The sequence below is a fragment of the Rutidosis leptorrhynchoides genome, chromosome 11, assembly GCF_046630445.1.
Source record: "Rutidosis leptorrhynchoides isolate AG116_Rl617_1_P2 chromosome 11, CSIRO_AGI_Rlap_v1, whole genome shotgun sequence".
Taxonomy (NCBI): Eukaryota; Viridiplantae; Streptophyta; class Magnoliopsida; order Asterales; family Asteraceae; genus Rutidosis; species Rutidosis leptorrhynchoides.
The window spans coordinates 239,150,325-239,167,506 of NC_092343.1; the positions used below are offsets into that span (position 1 = coordinate 239,150,325).

The 17,182-nt window shown below is 31.7% G+C and overlaps 1 protein-coding gene across 1 annotated transcript; it reads right to left on the bottom strand.

Moving 5' to 3' along the window:
- Window positions 1-13,823: 13,823 nt before the first annotated feature.
- LOC139875477 (uncharacterized) lies at window positions 13,824-14,933 on the bottom strand. Its single transcript, XM_071862813.1, has one exon. The coding sequence runs from the start codon at window positions 14,931-14,933 to the stop codon at window positions 13,824-13,826; it is 1,110 nt and encodes a 369-aa protein (XP_071718914.1).
- Window positions 14,934-17,182: the final 2,249 nt, after the last annotated feature.

Below are 17,182 nucleotides of genomic sequence, written 5' to 3' on the forward strand. Positions count from 1 at the left end.
GGTTAACACGTAGCTATGCTAATTCCTTTAGTGTTATTATTACCCAAAATAACTTTGCAATTCTTCTTCAAATTAGCCAATTTTGTCACAGCTCCAGCAAGACAACTACAACTTCTCATTCAAAACAACCTTATTATAACTTTGATATATATGCGTGCTCTTTATTGCTACCGAGGAACCTTTTATATACCACCATATTATCATCAGCGTTTAATCATCTAAAAACACAATTCTCCTGAAACCACCTCAGATTGATAACCAACGGTTCAGTTATGATAACTTTGAATGCTGATGAAGCAGCAAAACTGTAGATGGTCTTAATGACTAAAGGTTTGATGTAAAGAATGGAGTGTTGGAAACACTCAATAGAAAATTTAGTACCGAAAAGTGGATTATACAAAACTATGAAGGAGGCTGTGGACAAATCACCAGAACTAAAACCTGTACTTAATGAATCCAGATGATTCTGTATCTGATGAACTCTTTAGCGAATACCTTGCTCCTACTTATTCTAAATTCTTGCGGAAAAATTTCTTCATCATCTTCTGATCTTAAATATCTTAAATCTTAAGATATCATCGTATCTTTAGTTATAAATATCTTCGATATTTCTGAAGATACCTTCATAAATATCTTTATCCGAAATTATTTATCTTTTCGTGCTATCTATGCTACATCATAAAAGAAACTGTTTTAGTTTCTATCCTTCTATAAAATTTGAGTTAAAATTATGGATGATTTCTGGAGAAGTGTTAAGAATTTGTTCATGAGTTAGTATAATATAATGACACTTGGCCAACGTGATTATATTACAGTAAGTCATGCTGAAAGTTCTAATGAAACATGATGATTCACAGATCATAACGTCATCATGTGCCATGTTACACGACTCTTTCATTCTACTTAAGCTCTAAGCATATCAAGGAAATATTTTCCTTGATATTTCTGTTCTTCCGTAATTCCAACGTTGCTAATAAATCGTGCTATTACATTTTCTTTCTGATTAGAAGATTTCCTTAAATTCCTTGAATTCCGGAAATCCACCATGACTACGTCAAAAGTTAAGACGAGACTTTTCACTCTTTTGTGATAGCTTCACTCGTACGATTCACATGATCGAATCTTTTTATCTATGTTAATCAATAATGATAAAACTCTATTTATCAATTCACATTCATCATGAAAACATTTTTATTGTTAGCCATGATGACCTCACTCAAATTTCGGGACGAAATTTCTTTAACGGGTAGGTACTGTCACGACCCGAAAAATTTCGACTAATTTTAAACCAAACTCTCGATACGATTTAATATCTTTGACACGATAAGCAAAGTCTGTTAGGTTGAGTCACAAAAATTTTGAACTATTTTATATATATTCGTTTGACTTTCGACTATTCCCGAAGATTCACGAACAACTATTTGTAAATAGATAACATGTATATTTAAATAGGTATTTATAATTTGAAATATAATTCTGAATATTATATAATTTAATTATAAGAATTTATATTGTAAAATAAAATGCGATGTGATGAAAACTATATTTAAGAATATATAGATATAAACAAACATGTATATAAATATTATTTGTAAAGATAAAAAGTTATATTAAAACTATTTGTTCAAAAATATATAATATATTTGTTTTAGTAATTAAACTTGCTATTTTTAAAACTGTTTATATATAGAAAGGGAATAAATGATTTCGAGCTTAAATAGTAAACATCAGTGATACTCGGTTGACATTTCGTTAGTGTTCATATAGATTTAACATGAGTTTATGAGGGATTAAAATAAAAATTAAGCTGTAAATCGATTACGAATATTTTAAATTTGTTAAAAGTATTTTTACCTTTTTAAGTTTAAATATTAGTACTCCGTACATATAAATCGGAACAGAAAATAAATAATTTTCGAACCTTTTTGATCAGGTTTCAAACAGGTAATGATTGGGATAATTAAACGAACTTAATTTAAAATTTTAAGATTTTTAGGAAAAACTTTATACATTAACTGTTTAGCAATGGACACGAAATAACATCCGAGTTAAACTGTCGGCAAGAAAAGAATTCTGTACTCCCGTGATTGTACTATGTCTTCTTTTCAATTCTAAACTTATTAATTATTATTATATTATTAAAATTAATTATTAAAGTAATTATATATATATATATATATATATATATATATATATATATATATTTATATATACATATGATACTTGCATATATATCTTACCCATTCACCATCTTCTCCCTCACTATCCTCCACCACCTCAACCGCCATCCTCACCGGCCACCTCACACCACCACTCGCCGCCACCTTCACCGGTCACCATGATAACCATAAGGAACCATCATCTAACTTCTATTCGTCTCAGTTTTTCGACAGTACATATCTCTTGTATATATACACACAAGAATTCAATGAAAACCCACCATCTTCTATTATTAGTGAAACTCAAAACAACCACCTTTGTTTCCTGTCTTAAGCATCGAACAACAACCACAATCTATTCAAATTTTACTCTCTATTTCTTCTTTGTTAAAGCTTCATTTTAAACCCAACACCATAACCGTAAAGTATGGCTGATGTATCAAAATTTCTTCCATATTTGTTTTCTTCTTTATTTCCTGTTTGAACAACAACTGTATTGCTAAGTTGTTGCTAACCGAACCTGTAAATATATTCACCAATAACGACCATCTAAATTCTCTACCTCAATCACCATAACAATCATTAAAAGCCATCATCAAACATCATCAAAACCTCTAAACTTGTTCCCACTATTTGTATTCGGAAAAGAATCATCCAATAGCCATCATGTAAAACTGAATTATTTATTTATTTCATGACCTGTTCTCTGCAACAGCCACTATTCCAGTTTATGTTATTCTGTCGAAATCACCACCACCGGTTACACCATTTGACACGTTCCTACTTCTATGTTTCTGTTACAGTGAAGAAGACGACTCCTGTGATAATAATAAAGTTATTGAAGATGAAAGATGATAATGGAGTATACGAGTGGCGGTGAAAATCCGGTCATAATCGAAACAATGATTATTAACCAAAGCAGAATTGTTTCAATTATAATTTTGCAAACTGCTACTAAACCCTATTTTTTTTCTTCTCTTCTGATGGATCATGATGATGGGAAAGGGAATAGATGTAAGGTTATGATGAACGTGTAACAATGATGATGATATGGCTCGATAATAAAAATAACATACGGTGTACGATGGTGATAATGAAGAAGGTGATGGGAAGAAAAGAATGAGGATAAAGACTTGATGAACGGCTGAATCCTCCTGTGTGAATTGATTGTGTCGACTTGTTAATTGATACGGAGTATAGGTAAATAAATCGAGCTGTTATGGGCCATTTAAAAATAATATCAATCATATTTTTGTGCTGGGCGGCGGGTTATGTATATATGTGTTGATGGGCTGTCTTTGAGACATGTGCTTGATATAATATTGGGCCGAAATTACTAGGGCCGAATTATAGAAGTACGGGTTATATAGATATGAACTGGGTGTTTGAACAGAAAAATATAAACAGAAGAATGGTTGAGGGGTGGGTGTTTGGGCGAGAGGTCTTGGGTTCGAGCCTGGACTCTTTCATTTCTTTTAAGAAAAGCTTATAAGGTAGTTTTATCTATTATTATTATTATTATTATTATTATTATTATTATTATTATTATTATTATTATTATTATTATTATTATTATTATTATTATTATTATTATTATTACTATTACTATTATTATTATTATTATTATTATTATTATTATTATTATTAGTATTATCATTATTTTTATTAGTATAAGTATTATTATTATTATTATTATTATTATTATTATTATTATTATTATTATTATTATTATTATTATTATTATTATTATTATTATCAATATTAGAATTATTATTATTATTATTATTATTATTATTATTATTATTATTATTATTATTATTATTATTATTATTATTATTATTATTATTATTATTATTATTATTATTATTATTAAAAGAACCTTTATTTTTAAATTATAATTTTGATTAAAATTATTAGTGATATCAAAAGTATCATTTAAAATTATCATTTTTCTTAAGATTTATATTAACTAATATTATTAGTAAAACTACCTTTTTATTTAAAAATTTCATTTTCATTGTTATTATTATTATATCATTATAACAAATAAATATTTTGTATATAAAAATATACTTATACTAAAATTATATTAACATTACCTATAATTTTATATTAAAAATATTAACTATTTTAAATATATATACAAATAATTTAAGATTTGATATAAAAATTTGCTTGATTACGATTATATGTATTAATATATATACTCGATATAGGTTCGTGAATCCGAGGCCAACCCTATACTTGTTCAATATCGTCCTATGTATTTTTACTACAAAATACAGTATGGTGAGTTTCATTTGCTCCCTTTTTAATTATTTTTGCAATATATATTTTTGGGCTGAGAATACATGAGCTGTTTTTATAAATGTTTACGAAATAGACACAAGTACTTAAAAATATATTCTACGTTGAGTTGTAACACTAGCATACTTCCCTGTAGCTTAGTAACTACTATTTACATGTGGTATTGTAAACGTGAATCCTGTTGATAGATCTATCGGGCTTGACAACCCCAACCGGGCTGGACGACCAGTATTCAGCGGTTGCACAGTACTTCGTTTAGGTGACTACACTTGGTACGGTGTAGTGAGATTTCATAATAAAGGGAATATGCGACGTTGATTAAATGTTAAGTATGGTTACCAAGTGCTCAACCACTTAGAATATTTTTATTAAAACGTTTGTATACATGAAATCTTGTGGTCTATTAACATATGGAAATGATTGTTATGATAAACCTATGAACTCACCAACCTTTTGGTTGACACTTTTAAGCATGTTTATTCTCAGGTACGAATTAAGTCTTCCGCTGTGCATTTGCTCATTTTAAAGACATTACTTGGAGTCCTTCATGGCATACTTAGGACAGTACCTCGCAATGGGACCAAATGATGAAGACTTCGTCCAGGTGGATAAGGACGGGTCCTCACAGATATTAAGTATGATGATGATGGATGTTATGATTTTATGATGAAGATGAAGTCATAATATTTTCATTCAGGTTATATATTTTGAACGCAAAGGATAATACAAGAATGTATAGAGCAGTGCAATGGTTTGTGATATTATAGGGTTAGCGGGAGGTCGCGAGTTCAAACCCGGGCTGGGGCATTTTTTTTTAAGGATACTTCTTTGAGGTATTATTATTATTATTATTATTATTATTATTATTATTATTATTATTATTATTATTATTATTATTATTATTATTATTATTATTATTAGTATTAGTATTAGTATTATTATTATTATTAACATAACTACTATTATTATTATTACCATTTTTGTTATTAGTGTTAACATTATTATTAAAGTTATTAATACTATTAAAAGAGTCAGTATTATCAAAATCATTATTTTCATTACCATTACTATTAAATTATTCACTTTATTAAAAACTACTATTATTATCATTATTATGAGATTTATTATAAAAACTATCATTAATATTATCAATTATAGAATTATTAATACTATTATCATTATTATTATTAATATTAGTACTATCATTATTATTATTGTTATCACTTAAAAATATTGTCTTAAAATACTACTTTAACAAATAAATTATATATATATATATATATATATATATATATATATATATATATATATATATATATATATATATATATATATAATACATATGACCTAACAAAATTTAATATTTTAATGTACAAAGTGAATATATGAAACATATATATATTATTAATATAAAAAGGATATAAATAATAAATTTATATAAACATTTATTCGATTACAACTATGTATATTAATAAATATACAAATGATATAGGTTCGTGAATCCGAGGCCAACCCTGCGTTGTTAAATATCGTTATATGTATTTTTACTACAAAATACATTAGGTGAGTTTCATTTGCCTTTTTACCCTTTATATTTTTGGGCTGAGAATACATGCACAATTTTTATAAATGTTTTACGAAATAGACACAAGTAATCGAAACTACATTATATGGTTGAATGATCGAAGCCGAATATGCCCCTTTTTGCTTGGTAACCTAAGAATTAGGGAACATCACTAATTTTGAGAATTAGTGCACGCCTAATTGACGCGAATCCTAAAGATAGATCTATTGGGCCTAACGAACCCCATCCAAAGTACCGGATGCTTTAGTACTTCGATGTTGTTTTTATCATGTCCGAAGGATTTCCCGGAATGATAGGGGATATTATTATATGAATCTTGTTAATGTCGGTTACCAGGTGTTCAATCCATATGAATGATTATTTTTGTCTCTATGCATGGGACGTATTTATGAGAACTAAAAATGAAATCTTGTGGTCTATTAAAATTATGAAATGATTATTTATGATAAACTAATGAACTCACCAACCTTTTTGGTTGACACTTGAAAGCATGTTTATTCTCAGGTACGAAAGAAATCTTCCACTATGCATTTGCTCATCTTAGAGATATTACTTGGAGTCATTCATGACATATTTCAAAAGACGTTGCATTCGAGTCGTCGAGTTCATCAAGATTATTATTAAGTCAATTATTGATGGATATATTATGAAATAGTATGCATGCCGTCAACTTTCGATGTAAATGAAAGTTTGTCTTTTAAAAACGAATGCAATGTTTGTAAAATGTATCTTATAGAGGTCAAGTACCTCACGATGTAATTATATGTTATTGTATTCGTCCTTATGGATTAGGACGGGTCGTCTCAATAAGTACCCATGTTTTAACATACATGCAACCAACATGTACAATACACGCAATCCAACGTGTACTAAACTCAAATAGCATACGTCCGTTTTATAGTTCAGGCTAGGGTTTCTATACCTGGAACAGACGGGGATGTCAAACCCTATGGATTCATATACAACTACTCGCGCCCACCAGTTCTTATAACTGGAAGTTACTAGTTACCAAAGCTAAGGGATTTTCAGTTCAAACTCGGTGTAGAATTTAGTATATATTTGTATCCATTGTGTTTAAAATAAAGTGCATGTATTCTCAGCCCAAAAATATAGATTGCAAAAGCAATAAAAAAAGGGAGCAAATGAAACTCACCTTAGCAGCACATAAGGTCATTCACGGAAATGTGACCGAAACTCGAAATGCAAAATAACCGTAGATCTCAACCTAGAGAACATATGTTGGTCAATACATGTCTAATAAGCTAGGTCGGGTCATAGTGTATCACAATCCTAATGCTCGAGACCGTCATACAAAAGTTAACAAAAGTCATCTCAAAAGTTAACCTGACCCGATATGATCTTTAAATCTATACATGTCTATTAACATAGTATAAGTCTTGATAATTGAACGAATTTATAGTTTATCAAACTCAAAATATTATTTATTTCAGGAGCTATGTTATATTTGAATTGTCATGACAATCGAACATATTTTACTATTTAACATAGTTTTCCAATACTTGTAAAATCAGATTATAGTGTTTATAAAGCTTTGAAATATGATAAAACAGTCAACTTTGACAATTGTTCAACGAGACGTGCCTTATATAAAATTTTGTTTACTCGACTAATAATATTTGGAAATTTAATTTATCAATCTCACAAACAAGTTGTTTAAATATCAATTGTAGATTCAAAATGTAACGACCCTGGTTTTTCCAACGTTTATTAATAATATTTATTATTAATGCTTGTGTTTAATGAATGTATTTTATTACATTTACTTGTTACCGTACATGACTTTACATGTCCGATTTGGCTTTGTGACACACGAACGTTTCACGAATAATATTTTCGAATATTATTTACATTCATGATTAGTTACTATTAGACATTTTAATTAACTAAGGTTACTAGTTAATTACTTGGGCTTATTTATTTAATTTGTTACACACTTGGTCTTTTATTAATGGACTCTGATTAGTGGACTTAGAAGCCCACCCTACACACTTAATGGACTAATTAGCCCATCTTTTATGCAAGTAGTTCATTATGATACAACTAGAATGGTTAGTAAAGTAATGAGGCTAGTTACATGTAAACTTACAACACTTTCCCATGCCAACTTGCTTTATTACCATTTTAGGCTAACATCTCCTCCCCATGCATGAGAGCAAGCTTGTGACCACCCTCTTTTCCTCCTAAAAACCGAGGGCCAAAGGGTGTTGGTGGGAGAGTTTTATTTCAATTTTTGTGATACTTATTCTCTAGTATTACTTCATTATTCTCACACACAAACCTACACTTTCTTTCTCTCATCTCATTTACTCTCTAACTTGTAAGTATCAAACTTATTTTTCCTTCTTTTTCCCTTATGAAAACCATAGCACATACATCATCATCATCATCATCATCATCATGTGCTTGTTTAATTACTTGTCTTTGATTGTTGTTTACTTACTTGGTTTGTTGATGTTTACTTACTAGTTGTAAGAATCAAACTATCTAGTTTATTCTTCATATCATCTTGTTATTTCAACAACAAACAAGAACCTAAACTTTCTAGTTTATGGTTCTACACTTAATGTTTTAAAAGATTTAAAGTTCATGAGTTTATAATCATACTTGTATTCATGTTTGTAAACTTAAGGTTTACTTTCTTAAAGATCAAAGCCTTGGCTTGAATCTTTAAAGTATGAACAACCATGAACTTGTTACTTGTAAACTTAACTTATTTCTTCATTTTATGTACTTTAAAGTTGAAATGTTATTAATTTGGTCAAGTATTACTAGTTAATCTTGATCTCATATTTCTTGAAACTAAAAGTTAACTTTATAAGTTCAAGAACATGGAAGTATAACTTTCTAGTTATAACTTCATATACTTGTGTTGGATCTAAGTTTCTATAGCTTATGGTCTTCTAATTTTGTTGTAAACAAGGGCTTATGAGCTTACATACACTTTACAAGATGAGGATCCAAGTTTCATAACTTATGGTTTCATTAAAGTAAAGATTCAAGTGTTATGACTTAGGATTTAACTTAGTAACTTTAGATCTAGACTTTTGGGTCTTGGATCTTCAAGATCTAACTAAGAACTATGTTCTACAACTTAAGATCTTGATTATTTAGTCTACTATCAAGTTTGTAGTTCAATATTACTTTTAGAGTTCATGTATGTGTCAGATCTAAGATCTTGATGTAACTTTGGTTCATCAAACTACTTGCAGCACTTAATTGAGTTGTGCTACTTATATTAGACTTACACTTGTGTTATGATGGTCAAAACTTGGTAAAGATGATGCAAACACATCAACGAGTTGTACACTTGAAGCTATATGCATCAAGGATGAGAGCCGTGATGAGCATCGAGCACCAAGAACCCACCAGAACACTAAACCTACTATTTTTAGGGTCTGATCAGAATACCTGGGCTACTTTAAAGTTGATTTTCAGTTATATCTGTTCGAGTAGATAATTTTTTGTTTAAGACTTGTCTTAATCCGAGTTACGGTTTAGGATCTATGATCCTCCGAACGTCACTATGTCCTTTTAACGTTGTGCTGAAAATTATGACCTACTCGCACTTAAACTGTCGCCACGGTCAAACAAAGATGAGATTGGTTCTGGAATTTTTACAGCAACTAAAGGACTCAAATACAGAGCCATGGCCACTGGTCCCACCTCAATTCAGTTTGTATAGAGGCCGTGGCAACTGATCGAAGTCAGCCTTTGTTTTAAACTCTTTTCTAGAATGAAACTTACTTTATACTTTTTGTTCGATGATGAATGATGATGATACTTAAGACCTAATTTACATACATTTAAACCTATTGGGACGATTTACTGACTTAGTAACTTTTGACTTAGGTTGAGGACCTTTTGGACAACGTGCTTGCTTACTTTTCCCGAGTCAACTTTTACTACTTTATCACTGTGAGTTATAGCATCCCTTTTTACTTTAACTATTTTGGGAACTGAGAATACATGCGCATTTTACATTTTACATACTAGGCATGAGTACTTAAACTTTATATATGTGTGGGTTATACAACGGCATAAACTTTTCCCTTAGCTCGGTAACGTTTAGTCATTAGTCTTTGAACCGGTGAACGCGAATCTTAGATATGGATCCATAGGGTTTGACATCCCCACTCGGGCTAGTAGCGCTAGCATTTAATGGGTGTTTAATACTTCGTAAACATACGCACTCGCCAAGTGTACTTTCAGGGGGTGATAAATGTTAAGTTAGTTACCAAGTGCCCACGGTTATACATATACTTTTCATACTGTTTTGAAACGCTGTTGAAGCACTGAAATCTCGTGGCATACCTTACATTACTGTTATACTTAAACTATAGCTCACCAACCTTTGTGTTAACGTTTTAAGCATGTTTTTCTTAGGTGCTTAAGGTTTGCTTGCTTTCGCTGTACTAGTCATGCTTTGTAGACACCCGCTGCGCTTGTTAGAGTTGTCACCGCATGAAATGTTTTATTTGCATTCAAACTATGTTACCTTTTGAAACAATGATTTGTAACGACCATTGGGTCACGCACTATTACTAATTGCTTTTGTTCATTGAAGCATACTTTTGTTGTAAGACATTTGATGTTGGTTAAGACATCACCTTTATTCATGAATGCAAACTTCTTTTGAAACTGCATATAGTATTTGACCTTGTAATGATCTTGTTGTTGATGATTCGTACACGATGATTTTGTACAGGGCATCACACAAAAACAATTTCAATTAATATTAATCATAATTCAGTTGACCATAACTTTTAATCCGTTTCTCGAAAACACACGATTTCTAAATGAAAAGTTATTAATTTTTCGATAGCTTTTCAACGACATGCATATCATATACTTTATATCAGTAGCATATGTATCAAATTCGTGATTCATCATAAACTAGCTAATGACAAAATTAAAGCATACAAGCATGAATAAACATATATACTCGAGCACTAGACATGGGTACACTATTAATATATAAAAGATAAGATATGAATGCTCACGTATCAATGTTGTGATTCAATATTGCAGGAAAGTACGTAGACGCAACAGAGATGATAAACACTAAGTTTGACTTGCGAACAATACTCACGAACATTACCCATAACCTCCATAGCTATAACCCATTATTTCCTTAGCTCTATCCCGCTCGAAACTCGTTTTGAAAATAACCCGCTCATAACCTCGTCGTAATATTTTATGTAATAATAATACTAATAATAATACTCCGGACTATAAGATTAATAATAATATTAATCTTAATAATAATAATAATAATAATAATAATAATAATAATAATAATAATAATAATAATATAAATAAAATAAATACGGATGAAGTAAGAGATATGTGTGTGTTTCAAAACCAAATTTCGATCGAGCTTTATAGACATTTCCTGGCCAGCCACCCCATGCGATCACATGGGCATGAAGGCTTATGGCCATGCGATCGCATGGCCTTCAGTTCCAGCTCACATCTGTTTTTGTTTTAAAGTTCATCGACATAATAAAATAATATATAATATATATATAATTTATATTAATTAATTATATATTATATTATATTCTCGTGCATAGTTGATTTGTAATTTTTGTTCCAATAAGTCGTACGTCGTCACTCGACTTATGTCCCGGTTCTGGTTTTTCGAACGGCCTTTCGTACGCTTAGAAAAGTTGTACTTTATGTTTCGTGACTCGTACCTTTGTCAAAATATAGACTTAAATTATCAATAAACTATATCACTCGAAATATAACTTATACATTTGATTGTTTTGGTCATTTGCTTCTATAAATCATCATCTTGTTATTTACTAATATAATAGTATTTATCAAACGTTTTATAACTAAGTTAATATATATTCAATATTCATAGACACGTTTTAAATACACGTCGCAAGTTATTCATACAATTAATATTTCAACTTATCATATATATTCAAATAGATATTTAAACCAATAAGTTTAATGCACAGTATCATATACTTAATACTTTGTTAACGTTTTCAAGTTATAGCGTATATATATATATATATATATATATATATATATATATATATATATATATATATGTATGTATGTATGTATCTATTTACATATAATTGTTCGCGAATCGTCGAGAACAGTCGAAGGGTAATTGAATATATGAAAGTAGTTCAAAAATTTTGAGATTCAGTTTTACAGACTTTGCTTATCATGTCGAAAACGTTAATCATACAAAGATTAAGTTTAAATTTGGTCAGAAATTTCTGGGTCGTCATAGTTTCTATAATGAATTCAGAGTTGAAATTAGGTAATTGTAGAACAGGTGACTGTTGCATTGCCCCCTTCAACTTCTTAAAAGCTGCAGTAGCTTCATTTGACCAATGAAACCCTTCTTTCTTTAACAATGCAGTCAAAGGTTGACTTATGTGGGCATACCCTTTTATAAATCTCCTGTAATAACCAGTTAACCCAATAAAACCTCTAAGTTGTCTGAGTGTTTTAGGAACTGGCCAATTTTTAATTGCCTCTATTTTTGAAGGTTCAGTGGTCACACCCTGTGCAGTGATTATATGTCCCAATACTCAACCTTGGCAGTAGCAAACACACATTAGACATCTTAGCATATAAGGTATGGACCCTCATTACTTGTAACACCAGCTTCAAGTGCAAAACATGAGCTTCTAGGGTAGGGCTATATACTAGTATATCATCAAAAAACACCAAAGTAAACTTCCTGAGATAAGCTTGAATACCTCATTCATCAATGCCTAAAATGTGGAGGGTGCATTAGCCAAACCAAAAGGCATGACTAGAAATTCATAGTGCCTTCATGTGTCTTAAAAGCAGTTTTAGCTATATCATCCTTATTCATCCTTATTTGATGATATCATGACCTCATGTCCAGCTTGGAAAAAACAGTATACCCACTCAGCTCATCAATCAATTCCTCAATGATAGGAATTGGAAACTTGTCTTTAATAGTATGCTTATTAAGTTCTCTGTAATCCACACACATCCTCCAGCTTCCATCCTTCTTTTTAACCATCACTATTGGGGCTGCAAATGGACTATTGCCTGGCCTTATCACTCCTGTACCTAACAACTCAGTCACCATAGCTTCAACGGCATCCTTTTGTGCAGTAGGATGCCTATAAGTTCTACTGTTGAGTGCTACAGTGCCTTCAATGAGTGGTATCTTGTGATCATGACTTCTATTTGAAGGTAATCCAGTAGGTACCTGGGATACATCTTCATATTCTTCTAATATTTCTATGATTTAAACAGGAATATTTGACTGTTGAGCATCATCTTGAACATTGGTTTCCATATTGAAGCAGGTTACAGGGTATATACACAAGAACATGGAAGCTAGATGAGCCTCTTGTTGCCACTAATTCTTGTCCACCTTCTTGCCATTAACCCATTTAACTTGTACCTTGTGAGTACCCCTTAGCATTATTCTTTTGCCTTTATACTTGAAAATCATTTTGAGTTCACTAAAATTCCATCTTATATCTCCCAACTTTTCTAACCATTGGATTCCCAACACCATTTCAGAACACCCCGGAATAAACCACCATGTCATCTATGAATTCATGACCATTTAAATGACACTTTAACCCCTTGCATTCACTAGAACTAGTAATCTTATTACCACTAGGAATTACAACCTATATAGGGTTGGTATTCTTGAGTGAACACCCTAACTTTTTAGCAGTATTTAGATCTAAAAAATTGTGAGTACTTCAAGAGTCAATCAAAATATGCACAGACTATTTATTAGCATGCCCAAATACCCTCATATTTTGATAGGCATTGGTACCTGTGAGAGCATTCAATGATACTTGTGGTACAAGCGAGAACTCTATGACCTCATCATGACAATCATCATCATCCAGATCATCTTCCTGTACACATTCATCTTCACTCAGTATCTCTAAAGAGTATAGCTGTGGGCATTTGTGACCTGGCATATATTTTTTGTCACAATAGAAACATAGTCCCTTAATTCTCTTTTCATCTAATTCCTTTTGAGTTAATTGTTTCCTTGGTCTTGATGCTGCAGCTGGCAAGCTTAATTTTGTAGTGGTGATGGGTAGGGCTGCAGTAGTAGTTGTAGTTTGTGGTACAGTTTTTGATTGGTAGCTGTTGTAAGTGGTTTTAGGTGTTGGTAGAATAGGTGTAAACCTTTTCTTGGTTAAAGCTATGGTATCTTCTTGTATCTTGGCTAAACAGCACGCATCCTCCAAACTTCTTGGCCTAAACATTCTAACTGGTAGCTCTATCTCCTTCTGTAACCCTGCTAAGAACATACTTATTGCTTGCTTTTCACTTATCTCTACCTTGTTCAACAATTCTTCAAGTGCATCTTGATACAACTGCACTGATCCAGTTTGCTTTAAGTTTTTAAGTTCTGCCATTGGATCCTCAACTGATGAACCAAACCTCTTTAAATTCGCCTTAGAATAAGTGTCCCAATCCACATCTTCACCATGTGATTTAACAAACTGTTGATGCCATGTCAAGGCTCTTTTAAACCAGTGAATTGAAGCTACCTTGACCTTTTCTTCTTCATCAACTCCATCAACAAAAAAGAATTGATTACATCTATACACCCAACCTTTATCATCTTCACCTTGGAACTTAGGGAATTCAAGCTTTGTTATGCGTGTTAACTGCAATGATCCTCTTCTACTAGTACCTTCACCATTCATGTTTCTCACTTGATCACCAGTTATGTAATTTTGTTGTAACAGAACACTGTTTAACCTTTCAGTTAACTCTGCAATTGTTTTATTAAGATCTGCGATTGAAGCATTAACCGTTTCTGTAACAAACTCCTTGGTGATGTCATCGCCGGAGCTTCTAGTCTCCATCACCATTGCTCTGCAACAAGAACAAAATTGATGTACAAATTAGTCGATCAAGATCGACCGCTCTGATACCAAATGATATGGATAATCCAGATACACTAAATGAATCGAGGATTAACCTGTAAAACAATCAAACATCGAAGATCAGAACGAAATTGAAATTGTATTACAAATTGACGAAATTGTTTAAAAGATTTACAAGAGTGAATATTTTTTACAAATTGAGAACTAACTATACGATTGAGTGTAATCCGATACTAACGATCTAACAGAATCAGTTATTCGCCTTTGCCACGTCATCATCTTCTACCTCTAAGCTGCAACACACGCACGTGCCTAGCACACTTGACTGAAGTCACGTGCTGGTCATGTGCAAAGCTAAAAACAGAGTCAACTCATTTAAACGCCAACGGTCAATTAATAACTCGGGTCAACCCATTGAATAAAACCCATATTACAAAACCGTTATTTATATTCATAGATTATTAGGCTTTTAAATAAATTCGATTTCAAAATGATGTTACTTACATAAACGAATCATTTACTGCTATATAATAACTTATATCTATTATGTAGTTAAGTTGTTTATCTATTGATGCACTTAAGTTGTTCATCTATTGATGTTGTTTTGAAAAACAATTTTTTCACAAAGGTGTGTTCATCAATCGATAATATAGACCGAACTCACCCGTTTTGTTTTACACGATTTATTTTCTCTCATCTTCACCTGTTTGACTACTTAGTAATAGAACAAACTAGTTCCGGGCCGGCCCGCGCGATGCGGCGGTGGATTTCGGTCGGCGTATTCATATTTAAGGCAGTTTTATTTACGAAGGGAAAACGGCCCATGTGTTATGCGTTGTTGTTGGTGTTGTCGTCTTTAGTGTTTTTTAAAGTATGTCCGGTTCGAACATAGTTAGTTTCGTTTTGTTGATAAAATTATTTCGAGTGTAACGGTGCTGGCAACAAAATTTAACTCGCGGCGAGCAGGAAGATACGGGCTGTCGTTGTGTTTAGCGTTTTTTGAAAAGTGTCCGTTTTGAACGTAGGTAGTATCGTTTTGTTCGTAAAATTATTTCGAGTCTGACAGCGCTGTCGGAAAAATTTAACTCGCGGCGAGCGGGAAGATACGGGTTGTCGTGTTTAGCATTTTTTAAAAAGTGTCCGTTTCGAGCGCACTTAGTTTCGTTTTGTTCGTAGAATGATTTCGGGTTTAAGGGTATGGTCGGTGAAATTTAACTCGGATCCAGGAGGGAGATACGGGCTGTCGAAGTGGTTGGGTGGAGTTTTTATTTTAGTTTAGAAAAATGACGGTTTACACCCTTGAAGGTTGAGGTAGTTTTTGTAACATGTTTATACGTGAGGGGGTGGAAATGGAAATGTGAGTGTGAAAAGGGGAGTTTACTGTTGTCGTTTTTGTGTAGAGGGAACGACCAAGAACCCGTTCTCTTTTAGTATGTATTTTTATTTTATTTTATTTTATTTTTATTTTAGTTTAGAAAAATGACGGTTTACACCCTTGAAGCTTGGGGTAGTTTTTGTAACATGTTTATACGTGAGGGGGTGGAAATGGAAATGTGAGTGTGAAAAGGGGAGTTTACTGTTGTTGTTTTTGTGTAGAGGGAACGACCAAGAACCCGTTCTCTGTTAGTATGTATAGGGTTTAATATCACTCCAAATATTTATTGTTGAATCAATTATGGTCGCAAGTTGGCAGTAGCGACTTTATATGGTGACTCGTGGGGTTACGGGACACCGCTATTTTAAAAAGTATTAGTAGAAAATACCCTGTAAATTGTATAGGACACCACTAAATTTAACTGGAGGACCCCATATCTTTTTTGAATTAATAGGTTTTCCTTTAAAATGTATAGGACACCACTATATTTAACTACTCGAACCCAATATATTTCCCGAACTTGTAGTCTTTTGAAAGTAAACAACCACTTAAATAGCATTCAAATATAATAATGACTGGAAAAAAATTTAAAGACCCCATTGAGTTTGCATCCTGAAATCGCCACTCCAAGTTGGTCAAATGAAATGCAATTTTTTTATTTTTTTATTTACCAATACCTTATAATCTACAAAAACAGGCAAGTGTATTTTGATCAGTCACATTCAGATAAACTACTCAATTTTTAGTTACTGTGATCCATTTCTTATCAGATCATTAATAATCGTGGAGAGATATGCTGTTGGAGTCAAGAGTTTCTAAAAGAAACTTAGAGCTACTTTATATCACAGAAATGCTCAAA